The sequence below is a fragment of the Rhinopithecus roxellana genome, chromosome 1 (assembly GCF_007565055.1).
Source record: "Rhinopithecus roxellana isolate Shanxi Qingling chromosome 1, ASM756505v1, whole genome shotgun sequence".
NCBI lineage: Eukaryota > Metazoa > Chordata > Mammalia > Primates > Cercopithecidae > Rhinopithecus > Rhinopithecus roxellana.
The window spans coordinates 181,526,671-181,546,166 of NC_044549.1; the positions used below are offsets into that span (position 1 = coordinate 181,526,671).

Sequence of the window (19,496 nt, forward strand, 5' to 3'; positions counted from 1 at the left end):
AATCCAGTCTGTCACTGATGGACATTTGGGTTGGTTCCAAGTCTTTGCTATTGTGAATAGTGCCACAATAAACATATGTGTGCATGTGTCTTTATAGCAGCATGATTTATAATCCTTTGGGTATATACCCAGTGATGGGATGGCTGGGTCAAATGGTATTCCTGGTTCTAGATCCTTGAGGAATCGCCACACTGCCTTCCACAATGGTTGAACTAGTTTACAGTCCCCCCAACAGTGTAAAAGCGTTCCTATTTCTCTACATCCTCTCCAGCACTTGTTGTTTCCTAACTTTTTAATGATCACCATTCTAACTGGTGTGAGATGGTATCTCATTGTGGTTCTGATTTGCATTTCTCTGATGGCCAGTGATGATGAGCACTTTTTCATGTGTCTGTTGGCTACATAAATGTCTTCTTTTGCGAAGTGTCTGTTCATATCCTTTGCCCACTTTTTGATGGGGTTTTTTCTTGTAAATTTGTTTGAGTTCTTTGTAGGTTCTGGATATATTATTCTCCTGATTTCGTTGAATTGTTTCTCTGCAGTTAGCTTCCTTCATACAATTATTTGTACTTTTTTTTCTCACTCTGTCACCCAGGCTGGAGCATGATTATGGCTCACTACAGCTTCAACTTCCCAGACTCAAGCAATCCTTCTACCTCAGCCTCTCAAGTAGCTGAGACCATAGGCATACATCACCATGCCCCGCTAATTTTTAAATTTTTTTTTTGTGGAAATAGATTCTTGCCTTGTTGCCCAGGCTGGTTATACAATTATTTAAATCTTTATTAGGCAGTTTATAAGTCTCCATTTCTTTGGGGTTGGTCACTGTTGCTTAATTTTGTTCTTTAGTGGTGTCATGTTTCTTTGATTGTTCTTCATCCTTGTTGCCATGTGTCAGTGTCTGTGCATTTGAAGAAGTAGGAACTTATTTCAGTATTTGCAGACTTGCTTTGTTTGGGAAAGCCCTTTACCAGTCAACCTGTCCAGAGATTCTGAAAAGGTCATCTGGTATGGTCCATGGGCAAGTGTGCAGTTGGAGTCCTCAGGCAGCCTGGCTTCATGTCTGGGTCAGCAGGTGGTCAGCCTGGTGCCTGAGTATATGGAATTGAACCTGGAGCCTAAAACTACTGTAGTAGGCCTGTTATTGGGTCTGTAGGCATGGGCCTGGAGCATGGGTTGCAAGGGTGGGTTGTTTTTCCTTTATGCAATCCTTTTAGATGTAACTCTATACTTTCTTAGGATTTCATCCCCCAAATTAGTTATCATCTTCCTGAATTATTCCCTGAGGGACCAGACAGATGTGATTAATATTTTCTACTGTATGGTTAAAAGAGGCTTTTGATGGAATCTAATTGTGGTTTGCCATCTATCCAAAGCAGCACAATTGACCCAAGAGACTCAGCTGAGAAACCATCATTAGAATAGTAAGTTAGTTCAGTTAGGTCACAAAATGAATGTCAGTCATTTTTATGTAGAGGCAATTAGGAAATATAATGGAAACAGAAATTCTATCACTGTGAAAAAATAAATATAAAATGTCTAAAAGCTGTAAAACTTGACAGGACTGTAGAACTTAAATGAAAGAAAAACACTGAAACTCTGAAAGAAGACCTAATTAAGATTAATTTTTAATAAATAGCCAAATGGTGCTTCTAGCTGGGATAACCCTGTGTAACCCAGTTGAACCCAAATCTCCCAGATTTATAGACTCAGTTGTTTTTGATAACTGAATAAGGTGAACCTGTTTCATGTATTATGGGAAGTCTGTCACTTTTTCAAAAATCTTTAAGAATTTCCAGAGACTACTGAAGGACTTATGATCCCCTTGATCAATATATCAAACCACAACTGTATCTCTGTTCTCTTGTTATTGATCATTTATTTATTCATTCATCCATTATTTATTTACTAAGCATTTATTGAATGCTTACCACATTCTAAACGCTCCACATATACCCACCAACCATTGTTGTGGCTCCTAGGGCTGCTGCCTCTGACTGCTCCTGGGTCACCCTTGACTTGGGACATGATCTCTTCTCTTTTATTGCCCCTGTCAAGCATCACTAATACAAGGCTGTTTTGTGTCAGACTTTTACTAAAGTTTTGACAATACTAGTGATGGATGCGCATTGTGGAGAAGGAATACAGATGGAGCATATTGGTATGGTTTGGCTGTGTTCCCACCCAAATCTCATCTTAAATTGTAGCTCCCGTAATTCCCACGTGTTGTGGGAGGGGAGACTCAGTGGAAGATAATTGAATCATGGGGGTGGTTTTCCCCATAATTTTCTCATGGTAGTGAGTAAGTGTCATGAGATCCTATGGTTTTATAAGGGGAAATCCCTTTTGCTTGGCTCTTTTCTGTCTTGCCTGCTGCCATGTAAGATGTGCTTTTTGCCTTCTACCATGATTGTGACTCCTCCCCAGCCATGTGGAGCTGTGAGTCCATTAAACCTCTTTTTCTTTATAAATTACCCAGTCTTGGGTATGTCTTTATCAGCAGCATGAAAACAGACTAATACATATATAGTGTATATGTGCATAAAACAAGAAGCGATGAAAAATTAAGTATTAGACATCTTAACATTCATGGGCATCTCCTGTGGAGAATTTCTCACTTTATCCTTCATCCTTAGGTCCCACCTGCTACCATCTTTTGGAGTTGCCTCTTCCTGTCTCAGTATTTCTTGTGTATCATCTCCTCAGCCTCTCTAATTTCTAGACCCTTAACTCCTTTTTCCTAGCCATAGCCTCTGGAAACTCAAACCTCCTAATTTTTTTTTTCTTTTTTTTTTTTTTTGAGACAGAGTTCCACTCTGTCGCCTAGGCTGGAATGCAATGGCACGATCTCGGCTCACTGCAGTCTCCGCTTCCTGGGGTCAAGCGATTCTCCTGCCTCAGCCCTGTGAGTAGCTGGGACTACAGGCACCCACCACCACACCCGGCTAATTTTTTGTATTTTTAGTAGAGATGGGGTTTCACCGTGTTAGCCAGGATGGTCTCAATCTCCTGACCTCAATCTCCTGATTCACCTGCCTCAGCCTCCCAAAGTGCTGAGATAACAGGCATGAGCCACCACGCCCAGCCCCTAATTAATTTTTGTATAATGTAGAGCACTTTAGCTCTCTCTTTTCCTTCCTCATACAAATCACACTGGTGGTGGGGGACGAATTTGCCTAACCAAAAAACTCATTGAGCTGTTGTACCCCATGCCCCAAAAAAGAGCACTTCCCAGCCCCAGAAAGGAATTCTTCTGATTTCCAGAGCAATAAGTTTTGGAATACTTATGTTCTTCCTCACCCCAGCTGGATTTTGATGAGTTATCAAATCAGTCTCTCCGAAATTAATAAAGCAAATAGAAGATAATTCTGACTATAATCCCAGTGTACCTTTTCTGGATTTTAATAAAGTGATCTTAAAGTTAATTTTGGAGTGAGGTAAAAAAACAAGCTCAAATAACAAATATTTTTAAAAAGAGTAATAATAGAGAACTCAATGTACCAGTGGTTTAATTTGAACACTTATTGTTCTATTTGAAGAATGAGCAAACAGAAAAATGTAAAACTTAATACAAAGTCCAGAAACAGATTGTTGATGAAAAAACCAAACTCCATAAAATATTTGAAGAGATTTCTTCTGAGCCAAATGTGAGGACCATGACCTGCAACAGCCTCTGGAGGTCCTGAGAACAGGTGCCCAAGGTGGTTGGGTTACAACCTGGTTTTATAAGTTTTATAAGACATCAGTCAATACATTGAGGTATACATTGTTTCGGTCTAGAAAGGTGGGACAACTCAAAGCAAGGGCTTAAAGATCATAGGTGGATTCAAAGATTTTCTGATTGGCAGTTGGTTGAAGGAGTTATTAATATTATTTGAAGACCTGGAATCAATAGAAAGGAGGATCTGGGTTAAGCTAATGGGTAGCAGAAACCAAGGTTCTCATTATGCACATAAAATGACTGCCCGTAGAAGTAATATATGGCTGGGCCAGGCACGGTGGCTCAAGCCTGTAATCCCAGCACTTTGGGAGGCCGAGACGGGCGGATCACGAGGTCAGGAGATCAGACCATCCTGGCTAACATGGTGAAACCCCGTCTCTACTAAAAATAATACAAAAAACTAGCTGGGCGAGGTGGCGGGCATCTGTAGTCCCAGCTACTCGGAAGGCTGAGGCAGGAGAATGGCGTAAACCCGGGAGGCGGAGCTTGCAGTGAGCTGAGATCCGGCCACTGCACTCCAGCCTGGGTGACACAGCGAGACTCCGTCTCAAAAAAAAAAAAAAAAAGAAAAGAAAAGAAGTAATATATGGCTAATGTTTCCTATTCGGACATTTAAAAGGTTCTAGACTCTCAGCTAATCTCTCCAGGATCAGAAAAAGACCTGGAAAGGCAAGGGGATTCTCTTCAGTGTGTAAATTTTCCTCCACAAGAGATAGCTTCGCAGGACCATTTAAAATATGTCAAAGAAATATGTTTTTGGATAAAATACTTTGATATTTTTCAGGGCCTGCTATCTGTCATGTGATGCTAAAGTAGAGTCAGGTTGGATTTTGGTATCTTGTTACTACACACAATCTGTTCGGTGAGTTCTAAGATCACTGTTTTAATGTTAATGCTGGTCAGTTTTGCCGCAAATCCAAAGGGAAGAAAGTATAATGACGCATGTCTGACCCCCACTTCGCATCATGGCTTGAGCTAGTTTTTCAGGTTTCTTTGGAATTCCCTTGACTGAGAGGAGGGAGCCATTCAGTCAGTTGGGGTGCTTAGAATTTTATTTTTGGTTGATAATATCTAAGAATACAAAAGCATTTAGAATGTAATAAACGAAATAAAAATTACTAGAAGTGTGTTAGTTTGTTTTCATGCTACTAATAAAGACATACCCGAGACTGGGCAATTTAGAAAAGAAAGAGGTTTAATGGACTTACAGTTCCACATGGCTGGGGAGGCCTCACCGTCATGGTGGGAGTCAAGGGAGGAGCAAGTCACATCTTATGTGGATGGCGGCAGGCAGAGAGAGAGAGCTTGTACGGGGAATCTCCCATTTTTAAAGCCATCAGATCTTGTGAGAGTTATTCACCATCACGAGAACAGCATGGGAATGACCCACCCCTATGATTCAATTACCTGCCACCAGGTTACTCCCACAATACATGAAAATTCAAGATGAGGTTTGGGTAGGGACATGGCCAAACCATATCAGGAAGAAAATATGGGCAAGTATTTATATAATCTTGGACTAAGGAAGGCCTTTCTAACCATGGTAGAATGTCTGTGAGGTACGTAGAATTCTTATTAAAAAAACACTTGAAAAGCTAGAATGTTATATAACATTGATGAGCCTTAAAAACATTATGCTGAGGCCAGGCACAGTGGCTCACGCCTGTAATCCCAGCACTTTGGGAGGCTGAGACGGGCAGATCATGAGTTCAGGAGATCAAGACCATCCTGGCCAACATGGTGAAACCCTGTCTCTACTAAAAATATAAAAATTAGCTGGGTGTGGTGGCGCGTGCCTGTAATCCCAGTTACTCAGGAGGCTGAGGCATGAGAATCGCTTGAACCCAGGAGGTGGAGCTGAGATCGCGCCACTGCACTCCAGCCTGGCAACAGAGTGAGACTCCATCTCAAAAAACACCATAAAATAAAATAAAAACATTATGCTGAGTGGAAGAGCCAGACACATATGATTCTGTTTATATAAAATGTCCAGAATGGCCAAATCCATGCAGACAATAGATTAGTGGTTGCCAAAGGAGGGGAAAATGGGAAGTGACTTATAGCAAACATGGTGATTTCATTTCTGAGTGATGAAAACATTCTGGAATTAGGTAGTGGTGATGGTTGGACAACTTTTGAATATATTCCCAATCACTGAATTGTATACCTTAAAGGCTGAATTTTATATATGAGTTATATCTCAATTAAAAAATTTAAAGATAGGTAGTTCTACTTGGGATGTCATGAGAAAACAAAAATCCTGGCATGCTAGTAGAGAATTGTTAAATAATACACATTTTAAAAATTTTATATACAAATGGCCAATAAACATAAAAAGCAAATTAAAACATTGAGACCAAATATTTGCCTATTGGCAGAGATGAAATTGTTAATTTCTTTCTTGGGTAGAGTGTACTCTAATGGTTGTTCTAATATGCTGGTATTGGTGAGGAGCAATTTGGTAATATATTTATTTCAAAAAGCCTTAATTTATGTCCTTCCATAGTGCGTTTCAGTTTCTAGGAATTTATCTTAAAGAAACACAGTTTGCCATGTAAAATAAAATTGTAAAGTAATAGTAACAGCACAGAGATATTTCTGCTGCTAGGGAGAAAAATTAAATTAAAAATTAAATATAAAATTAAACAGACCAATAGAAGTGCACATTCAAAAGGCTAAAGAGATACACTCTAAAATGTGGGTGCTAATCACCTCTTATTCATGGGATTATGGATAATATATATTTTCTTGTTTATTTTTATCTGTATTTTCTGTTTACTTTTTCTAAATAGTCCATACCAGACGTATCCTTGAAATCAGAAAATAATAGAAAAATCATTTAAAATAATACAGTTTCAAGTGTGGCAAAGCTTTCTAGCTTGTTTTTTGTTTGTTTTATTTGGGTGTTTGCTTGTTTTGTGAGCGCCTTAGCAGAAATGAGATGAGAAGAGAAATTTTTTGTTTCTCATGTGATTATAGAGATTCATGAGAGATTCATGAAAAAAAGTATTCAATTCTGAACCCAGATTCTCACTAACTGCCCCCTATGAGCTTCCTTCAGTGGGGTGTATAGTTTCAGGATTCGACCAGTTGATTAGTTGGTAATTTTATAACATACACCATTATAAATTAAACTGTTTGTGGTGTATTTATCCCAAGATTTTTTCTCTTCGAAATTGGGTAAGTTAGGATTTACAACCAAGATCCTATTGACTGGAGTTCTTTCTGATTTTTAAATTATGTTCCTCAGATGTAACAATTTTCTTCTCCCAATTTCCTAGACAGAATCATGAATAAACTGGAGGATAAGCAGGACCAGATGATACCATGAAGAGAAGTTTACAGGCCCTCTATTGCCAGCTGTTAAGTAAGTTGACACTGCATTTCTTCTTTCTTAAAATATACCAATGTTATTATTTGCTGGATGCCCAGAACTTACTTTTTGGATGAAGACCAGGGTTGGATCAGTGAAAGAGGACAGTAAAGTTTCACTCTGCTTTATCTAGATGAAGTATCAAGCATTAAGTCATGCTAAGATCTCTGTTTTAATGTTAGTGCTTGTCAGTTTTTCCTGAATTCCAAAGGGAAGTTTTAATATCAGTTATAGTTGTAACTTGGACATCAGTTATAACTTAAACTCCATTATAATAATTCTAAATTGATGTGTTAAGCATAGTTAATTTGGGAATGAGTGTCCAAAAACATTGCCTTTGGTTTAGTGTTCTTCCAGGATGACTTGCTGTAGATTCCTCATGAAGAGGAAATGGTGTTTTCTGTATTTTAACACATAGAACTTGTTGCCATACAGCCTTTGGCTTAAAATGTTATGCATAGTTATACATGGTTCTCAAATAACAAGTGGTGAAAATATGACTTCTTGGTTTTATGGTGGAATAAAGAGTGTTCAATTATGACTTTCTGCACATCACTCATGTGTTTTGTGTATACTGCCACAAAGCACCAATTGCCATGTAGTGATTGTACTTTCTTTGGGATTAGAATTGCTACTGAATAAATGTAAAAGCCAAAACCAATTGGTGGGTTTGATGTTCCAGTTAACCCACTTAAGACAGTAGGCATTACCCACTCCAGGTCAAACCAAAGCCAGTGAGTTGGAAAATTGTGAGTTAGTTGTTTATCTTGTTCTTGCTAAGGTAAATGAAGTACCTATCTTTCCTAGGCTGAGTGGCTCCTTGTTAACTTTTGTTGAGAGAATAAGAGGAAAAGATATTGAGATGCAAATCACCAGTCAGTCAGCCCTTAGAATTTAGTAATTCAGCTTATGTTGTACCTCCAGTGCAAAGCACTTTATCTACAGACAGCATTCTGGCCGGGTGTTTTAATTGACTCATTTCTTCTGCTGAATTCTAATCCCTAAAACACATATCACGTCAGCCTGTTTCAGCCCGGTGGAAAGTTGCCAAGTGTTATAGGGACTTTCTCATGTTCCTTTTCCATGTGTTCTATGGGACTGTCAGTTTGTTGCTTTTTTAAAAAATGATAAGCTTGTTTGCTAAAGAATAGGCTTTAAAGATGGAAGAAGCAATGTCATCAAGGAATGATTAACTCTGCCTTGATGGGAGAGTAGACATATGAAGGGTAAATAGGATTTTACATACACACATGCACACATACCCCTCAGAGAAGGGGAGGAAGGCTTTGTAGCCAGAAAAACGGGAAATAAAGAACAACAGAGTAGATTTTGGAACAGCAAAATGTTTGCTGAGTTCACCTATGCTGACTGTATGCCCCAAAGTTTGCGTAATATTTTAGGGTCGTATGTTATTTGAAAGGCATCAGTAAATTATCCTGCAGTCCAGAGAGATAAGACTTATCCTATGATGAAGTCCATCCTCCTATACTGAGCAACTCTGAATGCTGAAGGGGGTTCAAACATCATCTGGCTAGCTACAGAAAACAACTGTGTCTTAACACCTTGCTGTTTGCAAAGCTTGCTGGGAAATGCAGACAGTCCAGAATATGTAGTTTCCTGCTGGTTAGGAGGTAGACAGTGGCCCTCACTAAACCACCCTGATTACTGACATGTGTATACACACAATAGATCCTATATGTCACTGGTCAGCCAGTTATTAAGTTATGTGTATGTTAACATTGTCCACAAATAAGATGTTTTTAAGACATTTAGTCTGTGTCTAAAATAGACTTGAGAACTAGCATCAACACACAATATGTTATTTTATATAACTCATATATTTTATATAACTCATGATAAAAATATATGAAAATATATTTTTAATTTGGATTAAAAAATCATGATTGAGTATTCTGGTTTTTCATTGTTATATAACAAACTAGTCTAAAACCTTGTGGCTTAAAGCAATAATAGTTATTTATTTCGCTCATGAATCTGTAATTTGAGCAGGACTTAGCAGAACCTACTGCCTCCACTGCAGAGTGTTTGGGACCTAGGCTGGAATGACTCCCAACGGCCGAGGGCTCCCTGAGGCCTTCTCACATGGAAAGTTGGGGCTCCCCCACAACATGGTGGCTTCAGAGTGATCAGACTTCTTATATGGCAGCTACCAGTATGAGACTTGGGCAAAGCTTAGAAGACTTATGATGAATTAGCCTTGGAAGTCCCAGAATAATACTCATGCCACATTGTACTATCTGAGGAAGTAAGACCAACAGGAACTCAGGGGAAGAGGAATTAGGCTTCACTTTTCAAAGAAAAGAGGAGTAACAGTTTGTAGCAGTTATCTTTAGTCTATTACAGAGAATATCTGTTTGTTTAAAAAAACAGAAACACTTACTAGTGGATATTAGCCAGTTCATAAGTTATTATTAATATAGAAGCTATACCCTACTGAGTGCCTACTGTGTTCACAAGGATTTGCTGACAGTTTACCTAAATCTCCTCAATTATTCCAGAGGAAAATGCTTCAAGATGAAGAAGCATTACAGATGGATAAGCAAGGACTGGCCCAGGGTGCCCAGTAAGTTCAGTTCGCAATCATGTCTCTCTGACCCCTGCATATGTGCCCGTTTCTTCATTCTGCCCTGGTGCCCTACCACACACAGGAAAACCCAGCAGTGTGGTCCCTCTGCTGCCCTTATAGCTAAGATAGGGGCAGTTCAAGCCCATAAGCAGTGAAGTTTGCATCTTGCAAGTGATATTAGATGAGTGCTGGGATTTGGATATTTGATCCCTCCAAGTCTAATGTTGAAATTTTATCCCATTTTGGAGGTGGGGCTAAATGAGTGGTGTTTGGGTCATGGAGGTGGATCTCTCATTAATAGATTAGTGCCCTCTCCGGGAGAAGGGAAGTGAGTAAGTTCTAGCTCTTTTGTTACCTCGAGAGATGCCCCAAGAACTGGTTGTTTAAAAGAATCTGGCACCTCCCTCTACCTTGCATCCACTCTCTCACCATGTGATCTCTGCACATACTGGCTCCCCTTTACCTTCCACCACCAGTGGAAGCAGCTTAAGGCCCTCATGAGAGGCAGATGCTGGTGCCGTGCTTCTTGTTTAGCCTGCAGAACTGTGAGCCAAATAAACCTCTTTCTTTATGTTACACAGCCTCAGGTATTTCTTTATAGCAACCCTAAACAGACTAAGATAGTAAGACCAAAATAAAAAGATGCTCTTTAGATCACTGAATCATAATTGATAGTCATTGAGGCTTGTATGTGCCCAGTTGGGGCTAAGGGATGCAGTCTTTGGCAGGCAATGCTATTGAGGTTTTAATTGTTTACTTTTGTTACAACTGACTATCTCTGCCTTTGTTTTTATTACCTGAGCTCTACTCCACAATGCAGTACTGAGTGTTTCATCCCACTGGCTTTAGCCCTTTCAGAAGGTTTAACACATTTTATATGATATATTGGAACAGCGGAAAGCTTGAGTATGAGGGTGGTGATGAGAGTTTTTATGGTTATAAAAAACCAGATACTCCCATTCATTTTTCTTTCCAAGACCTAAGTAATAAATTAGGTATTAAAGCTTGTGCTAAGAATACCTGAGTTTTTGAGACAGCAGACAGGTTCAAATCCTAGTTTTGCCACTTTCTAGGTGACTTACCTTAGGTAAGTTACTTAAGCCTCAGTGAGCTCTAGATGTAAAATGGGATGTGATCACTCACTACCTGAGATGGTATTGAGTGAGATGACATGCCATATAGAAGTCCTACATAAATGCCAGCTTTCTTACTGCCTTCCTGCCTGGAAAACATAAGGACAACCTAACCAGGAGCTCTACTGTAACTAACATTTGTGTGGAACCTTCTGGTTCGCAAAGCATTTTTCCATAATTTGGTCCTCACAACAACCTTGTAAGGCAAGTGGGGCATTATTATTGACCCTATTCTACAGAGAAAGGAATTGACATGATCAAGGCTGCTTTTGCCAAGCCACATCACAATTTTTTGAAAAAGTTTTTAATAATGGAAGGTAAAGAGCATCCTCACAACCCCTTAAGACCATGCCACTGCTGAGGAGGGTCTGAATCTGAGTCTTGATTTAGCAGATGTGGTGTTTACTTGGGTACTGTGTACTGGAAAATTGTTGTGCTACTTTGTTAAGAAGACTAAGGCAATTATTTTATGAAAATATGTTTTTACATATAAATATCTATTCAAATCAGAGTGGTTTAAATACGTAGAATTAAGCAGTGATTATGTTTTGTAACTTCAGTGTTTGCTATACATCCAGACATTTGAATTTCTTAAATCATGCTCTGTATTGTTACTCTAGTACACCCTGCTCGCTCATTCATGCACCCTTTGCATCTACTGGTCTGTGTCAAATCACTCAAAGTAATTTTTTGTTCAACTTAGAGAACTGTCTGTAGGTCCCTATCTTAGGAAAAGGAGGTGAAGAAGGAAAGAAAAGAACTGCTGGTGTGGATTTGGACCCCTACCCTATAGAATTTAGAAGGAAAATACACCCCCTTTTCTGCCATCTTTACCTGGGGCATGGAGATCATGTCTCAGTCTCAGATTTGAATTATATATATGTATACACACAAACACACACACAAATCCATATTTCCTGTCTGTGGATTTTTCTGGGCCTAATGAGAAGCTACTTGGTAGTTCATTTCCACTTAAAACCTATTTTCTGATGGGATGATCTGCTTCTCATGTGATCTCTGGGACTGAGCAGAACCCTTGAAAACACTTTAAAGTGAGAGAACTCTCTTTGGTGCCTTTTCCGCTCTAACCATTCCTTCTTGCCTACCAGCTACCCAGTGACTATTCTTTCTTCCAGTTACTTCTTAAACTAGAAGTATCCACATAATTATATCTTCTTCAAGAGATTGACATTTCTCTCTCTTTTTCTTCTTCCATGCTTATTTTTGTCCCGTATTAGACACAAAGCCCCCAACATGCTACTTTCTCATCTCAGATGTCCTCCTGGTGGTCTGTGATCTGAAGTTCTCATGTATTCCATTAAGATGGAAAGCAATTTGACTAAACTAAGTAATACCAAGATGTGCTTACTGGTTAAGGAGAGTTAAGGAACTCCCTCTCCTTAGCTCTCAGAGATATTTGTGTTTTGAAGAGATTTGGTATTGTTTTAAACAGCATTGAGTACAGTAGTTTAAAGAGGTAAGCTTCCCAGGATCTGCACATTTGTCTGTATCTCCCAGAGTCATGGATCAGGAATCTGCATGTTTCCCTTGCTGACTCATTTTTTTGTTGTTGTCTTCTTCTTCTCCTTCTTCTCCTTCTTCTCCTTCTTCTCCTTCTTCTTCCTCTTCCTCTTCCTCCTCTTCTTCCTCTTCCTTCTCCTCTTCTTCCTCTTCTTCTTCCTCCTCCTCCTCCTCCTCTTCCTCTTCTGCTGCTGCTGTTGCTTCTTCTTCTCTTTTTTTCTCTCTCTTTTTTTTTGTCCAGCTTACACCAGGAATGATCTTCTTATGCTGTATCTACACCTTTTGTATCATCACCATCCAACCAGATTTTGCAACCCCAAATACATGAAGCCATCCTTGACTTGCCTCCCATCCTACCCTGGATACATTTGTATACTAGCGATACTAGCTCCTATTGAACTTAACACATGAATCCATTCATGTCTCTGCATCCCCATTGTCTCAGCTTTAGAGAACAGCTTCCTATGTTCTTTCCTGGACCATTTTAATAGTCCTCTGCTTATTGTCCTATTCTCAGGTCTTCTTCTAATTTCTCTTCACATTACTGCCAAATTAGCTGCTTGTCATCTGATAATCTTTCCATGGCTTTGCATTACCAAAAGCAGCAGTTCTCATAATGTGGTCCAAGAGTCCCTGGGGACCACTGAGGCCTTTACAGGAAGTCTGTGAGGCGCTTCTTTTTCCAACTATACATATTTATAAAGCCAGATTTTTTTCCATATACTGTACTTCAACCAAAATAACATAGCGCAACAGATTGAATGCAGAAGCTGACAAGAGAACCAGCTGTCTTTCATAAGCCAGACACTAAAGAGATTTACAAAATTGTAAAACAATGCTATCCTTCTAATTTTTTGTGTTAGAAAATGTTTTTTCATTAAAAATGCTATTTGTTAAGAGTAATGAGTTTGTTATGAGTTAATAATTTTTGTTTTACAGCTTTAACTTTTTTTTTTTTTTTTTTTTTTGAGACGGAGTCTCACTCTGTCGCCCGAGCTGGAGTGCAGTGGCCAGATTTCAGCTCACTGCAAGCTCCGCCTCCCGGGTTCACGCCATTCTCCTGCCTCAGCCTCCCGAGTAGCTGGGACTACAGGCGCCCGTGACCTCGCCCCGCTAGTTTTTTGTATTTTTTAGTAGAGACGGGGTTTCACAGTGTTAGCCAGGATGGTCTCGATCTTCTGACCTCGTGATCCGCCCGTCTCGGCCTCCCAAAGTGCTGGGATTACAGGCTTGAGCCACCGCACCCGGCCTACAGCTTTAACTTTTAATATAGTAAATATCAATAGATATAACCCATATTTTGAAAAGCTCTTTGGGGAGTCCTCAATAGATTTTAAGAGTATGAAGGGGTCATGAGACCAAAATGTTTAAGAACCTCTGACCTAAAGGATAAATCCTAAATTCCTTAGGTTAGTGTTAGAGTCATTAATAGTCTGGTCCCAGACTACCTTTCCAGCCTCATCTCTTATCCCTTCTCCCTTTTATATCCCTCCTCACTCACACACATACACCACACAATTCTACCCAATAGACAACCACAGTGTGCTCCAGCCATCATAACACATACTGTGTCCACCACAAAATATGTAGCTCTGACTATACCTGTGTTTGTTTTCTTTTCATCTAGCTTCCTAGGCATGGGAATTCTATTTCATCATCCATTCCTTTGTTTCCAGTCTAATCGGGAGCTTGATTCATAATGGGAGTCATAAATGTTTGATTTAATTAGCATAATTCATCAAATCTAAGATGCTATTAGTTGTAAGATCCACTGTTATTTTATGAAACACTAAAAAAGACAAAATGTTGCTTAAATAATCACACACTATCAATTACACCTCACAATATGGAAACGTATAGATAAAATACAGAATTATTAAGTTGGATTGTGGCTGAGAAATGTACTTTCTGAGCCTCTGCGACTAAATTCTCCTTTAGTATCAGGTCTCAGCAAACCCATCTGTAGTTCTAGCTCCCACCCTAGGTGGGCCTCATGGAACAAAAGCATTTCCCTTCAGAAACTAGACAATGATTCAAGGAGCTGGGCCATCTCTAACTGAAGTTGGCTCATGTATTTTGTCTTCATGGCTTGTTTCTCCTGATAAATGAGAGGAAATTTTTCCTACAATTAGGGAAGGAAAGTTTATGTGAATTATAAATGACATAGTATTTAGGTCCAAATAAATTTTGACTCCAGAAATATATGACCTTTTAGATGTTACAGGCAATCATACAGATATTGCCATTCTGTATACATAAGAGTCATTTCCCTAGTGTGAGGAGATGAATGGAACTTCACCATTCTTTGTGAGGTCTTTATTTCCTCCTCCACCTTTCCCAGTGAGGTTGTCTTCCCTTGTGTTTTACACTGCTTGGTCACAACCTTCATGGACAGTGATTAAGACTGCTTGAGTTCAAGTCCTGGCATACCACAAATTATTTTCGTCCTTTTCCATCCAAAACATACCACTGCTAAATAGCTGCTGGGCTTTGTGTCCTCCACCCCTTACAAATTCATCATTCCTGAGCTATCGAAGACTCATTGCTCTTGAGGAAATAAAACAGCATGGTTCATTTAGTGGCATATACCAGTTCATCAGCCTACAGTTCCCTTGTGCTACCAGCAGTGGCTGCAGTAACAGTAATGACACTTCTGGTCATAAGTTGGCCTCATGGATATTGGAGGGCATCCACTTCATTGACACTAAAATTCAGTATTTTAGACTAGATTAGTTTGATTGGCTTTGATCAGTGTTTCCCAAATCTGACTGTACACTAGAATCACCTGGGGAACTTTTTAACAAATCCGCTTTCCCAGACCCCATCCCAGAGCAATTAAATCAGAATCTTTGGGCATGGGACTAGGGCATCCAGTGATTTTGCTGGGCAACCAGGGCTGGGATCACTGGCTGTGATCTCTGGTTCTTAAACTTTAGTACACAACAGAATCACCTTAAGGGCTTATTTAAATACTGACCACTGGGCCCACCTCCAGAGTTTCTCATTCAGTAGATCTGGGGTTGGGCCAAGAATTACATGTCTAAGTCTCTAGTAATGCTGAAGCTTTGGTCTAGAGACTTTGAGAATCACTGTTGTAGACTTATGAAGGGCTACCCAGGAGCAGGAGACGCTTTTAGCTTCCCTACCTCACTTGGGCTACATGATGGAGAAGTTAGTTCTGGAATAAAACCAGGATCAGTTAGGAAGGAGAATGGAGAGAAGGTGTCAGGGAAGCAACTAGCAGAATTCCTCTCAAGTGTTGTGGGGTTAGGAGCTGTTAGAACTTGAAGTTTCATATTATTCTTCAGGATGTACTGGAAGTTAGTTTTTACTCTTTTAAGAATGAGAAGGGCACAAGGAAGGGGCTGGCTAGGGTTATAAAGCAAAAGGAAAACACCTTTTGAGTAACTCTTGGTCTTGACTGTTTATTGCAGCTGTCTCATTTTAGAACTTGATTTTATAGGACTATTTTTTTCTTATGCTGTGTAATTCTTTTGCAAATCAAAAATTAGAGGCTGTTTTTTGGGGAGCTTGATTGTGAAAAGATTTGCAAATGTTCTCTAGGGAGAATAGATCTCTTTACTTCTGAAGAGTAAGTCATTCACATAGAAAATTTGAGGAAGTGACTCTTTCCAAGGTGATATTAACCCAGGAAGTTTAGGCATAACAGGTCCTTAGAAGTATCATTTTGATTTAATATTTTTTATGGTTTAGGTTGTGATTTTAAATTTGCACAAGTCAACAATTCTCTTCTGCAGATAAAACAAAACTTTAGTAAGACATTCTCATTTTAAACAATGCCAATGGGGACTAAGAATAAATATTTTAAAGAAATTCAATTTTATGAATTTGAGTACATTCCATTACACTGTTGGCAGAAGAATGTAGGTGAGGGAAGTTATGCTCATACTTAGTAGAGCTGTTGACTTATGTAAATTCAAATGTTAACCCTTAATGAGTAAATCCAATTTTCTATAGGAAAGTATTTTTGCTAAAATATATGGTGGGAGAAAGCATAGAATTTCAAGCTCTCATGTTATCTCTTACTAGTTATATGACTGCACAGAGTGCTTCAGCTCCCAAAGCTCCCTAATTGTCCTCAACTACAATGGACAGATGATCAGTATAATGTCTACCTTGGGAATTGTTGTGAGAGTTAAATGGGTAGGGTATAAAAACATTTCATGTGTTGAAAATGCCTTTCAAACATGGGTTGTTGCTGTATTACTATCCTTAAATAACGTTATTTTTGTTGTAATATTGTAAGCAAATCTTATTTTTGTTTGGCAAATCTTATTTAAAAAAGAAAGAAATGTGAAAGGTAGTCTTTATGTCCTCACCCAGATTTGAATTCAGTAGAATGCTCATTAATACACATAAACCTCATGAACTGGGGCTATTTTTAACAAACAGAGAACTGTCTTCTTTGTTAAAATCTGATATAATTCTGGGAGATTTTTCTGAAGGAGGAAAATTCAGACAGAATTTTTTAGATGAAAACAGGGTTTTTTTTTCCCCCAGCAATTTCATATTGTCTTTGTAATAAATCTCTGAAACATTTTTGAAACATTTAATCATTGCCTTTATATATGTGATGGACACTGGAGATTCTTCAGGCTAGAACCCCAAAAGCCCCCCAAAGCCTTTGCAGCATCTTCTTATCTTCCTCTCCTGTTCATCCATTTCCCTTCCCTTCCTTTGGGTCATTTGCATCACCAAGCTTTCTCATGTCTTTGCTCCTCCCCTCAGAAGTTTTCCAGCCTTTCTCCTCAAGGGAATCAATTATCTGCTGCAAGCGTCCTAGTAGCTCCTTGAAGATGAATCATTTGCCTTTGTTCTGACTGTACCAGGATATCACTCAGCTGTGAGCTGTGGGCAGCCTCGTTGCTCATTTCCTCCAGAGCATCTTCATCAGTTTCCCTGTCTGTAAAATGGGTGTTTGTATTAGTTTCCTGTGGCTTTCTTTTTTTTTAAGACAGAATTTCGCTCTTTTTGTCCAGGCTGGAGTGCAATGGCACGATCGTGACTCACTGCAATCTCTGTCTCCCAGGTTCAAGTAATTCTTCTGCCTCAGCCTCCTGAGTAGCTGGGATTACAGGCGCACGCCACCACGCCTGGCCAATTTTGTATCTTTAGTAGAGATGGAGTTTTACCATGTTGGCCAGGCTGGTCTCAAACTCCTGACCTTCAGTAATTCACCTGCCACAGCCTCTCAAAGTGCTGGGATTACAGGTGTGAGCCACTGCCCCCGGCCTCCTGTGGCTTCTATAACAAATTACCACAAACTTTGTAGCTTAAAATAGCAGAATTTTTTTTTCACAGTTCTGGAGGCCAAAAGTCCAAAATCAGGGTGTGTGTGTGGCAAGGGGGGTGGGGGGCACAATCTCTCTGAAGGCTCTAAGGCTCCAATCTCTGCCTCCGTTTTACATGGCCTTCTCCTATTTTCCATGTATCTCTCCTCTGTCATTGGATTTAAGGCACACTTGGATAATCTATCATAAGCTCATCCCAAGATGCTTAATTATATCTGCAAAGACCGTTTTTCCCAGTAAGATTATATTCAGAGGTTTCAGGGTTAAGATGTGGATATGTCCTTATTCAATCCACCATTCAATCATCTACACTGTGATATTGCTATTCTTCATAGAGTTATTAATATAAGTATATGGCACACTTAGCATAGTGCCGAGTTCAGAAAAGGTGCTCAGTAAGTAGAGGGTACAGGCCAAGAAGTAAGTAGAAGGTGAGGAGATGGAACCATGAGTTTATAAAGTGAGAAGTTTAACTATAAAGTGAGAGCAAGAGAAGGCTGCAACTGGCAGGGATAGAGAGCGGAGTGTTTTAAAAACCAATGTGTTGAGCTGGTCTAAAAGCTCCCAGGGAGGGTGTGTGGGGACTAAGTGCTATAGGCATGTGAGCTTCAGATGAGGTGAGATGCACACTGATGGGCAGGAACTGCTCTACACATGATTCTCATGCTCACATGTAGCACTGGTGCACAGGGTCTCTTTCCTGCCCTTGCCAACCAGTGCTAGTGCTAGATGCATGATTGTGCTGTGTTTGATGAGAAGAGGCAAGAATGAGAATCCCCTGTCCTGTGATCAGTGAGTCAAATTAACACTGAGTGTAAGTGCTTTGAGAGAACAGTGTGAGATGTTAACAGTGTTACTGTTAACAGTAACATCTTACACTGTTCTCTCAAAGTCACACAACTATTTCTCCACAGAACAGAGCCCAGGCTCTGTGCTGGCAGCTTGAGGTCAGCTAATTATACAGTAGCTCAGGAGAGAGCCCCAGAATCCTCTGAGATGAAAAAAAAATACAGCAGTTTGCTTTGAAATTCCTTGGTTAGATGAAGAAATTACAGTGTGCCCACTTTACCCAAAAGGCAGAGAAACAAGGGTCCTAGAATCACCCAGGGAAGCAATATTGTACCCCAAGTACCTGGTCATGCCTGGGCATCCCTGGAAGCAGTGGAAGATGAATGAGATGGAAAAGTTGGAAGCTCTAGAGTGGGCCACTTGAGAAGGAGTGGTAATTCTTCAGATTCCAGTTGCTGGCCTGGGGGTCACTATGAGGTGGGGACAGCCCCTGAGCCTGAGAGAGTGCTGTTTAAAAGCAAGCGAGGGTGGCTGGGCAGCTTGCTTGTATAAACATATGGGGTCACATCTAACCAGTTCTCACTATGACACAGGAGAATCCCTGAAGGAGGAAAAGGAGGCTCAGACAAATATAGTTAACATTCTTTAATTGATGTTATTGTTGTTTTGACCTGCAGTTAAGTGTAAAATAATTGAGCTAAAAAATAAAATATAATTATCATTTAAATAACCTAGCTATAGACATTTCATAAGGAAAAATGTCCCATAGTTCACACTAAAATTGGTCTGATTGGGGAAATATTCATGTCTTTTTTTTTTTTTTTTTTTTTTTTTGGTGGGGCAGGGGAAGGGAGTGTCGCTCTGTTGCCCAGGCTGGAGTGCAGTGGTGGGATCTCTGCTCACTGCAAGCTCCACCTCCCGGGTTCATGCCATTCTCCTGCCTCAGCCTCCCGAGTAACTGGGACTACAGGCGCCCGCCACCACACCTGGCTAATTTTTTGTATTTTTTTTAGTAGAGACGGGATTTCACTGTATTAGCCAGGATGGTCTCGATCTCCTG

The 19,496-nt window shown here is 39.8% G+C and overlaps 1 protein-coding gene across 3 annotated transcripts in view; it reads left to right on the top strand.

Moving 5' to 3' along the window:
* TMEM108 (transmembrane protein 108) overlaps nucleotides 1-19,496 on the top strand; it is a 354,460-nt gene that overhangs the window by 178,460 nt on the left and 156,504 nt on the right. For 2 of the 3 annotated variants that reach the window (XM_030933922.1, XM_030933935.1), the window contains one exon: nucleotides 7,003-7,088. In XM_030933922.1, coding sequence (XP_030789782.1) covers nucleotides 7,049-7,088 — 40 coding nt within the window. In that variant the 5' untranslated portion in view covers nucleotides 7,003-7,048. The remainder of the gene's footprint in view (nucleotides 1-7,002; nucleotides 7,089-19,496) is intronic. The other variant, XM_030933928.1, reaches the window with a different exon arrangement.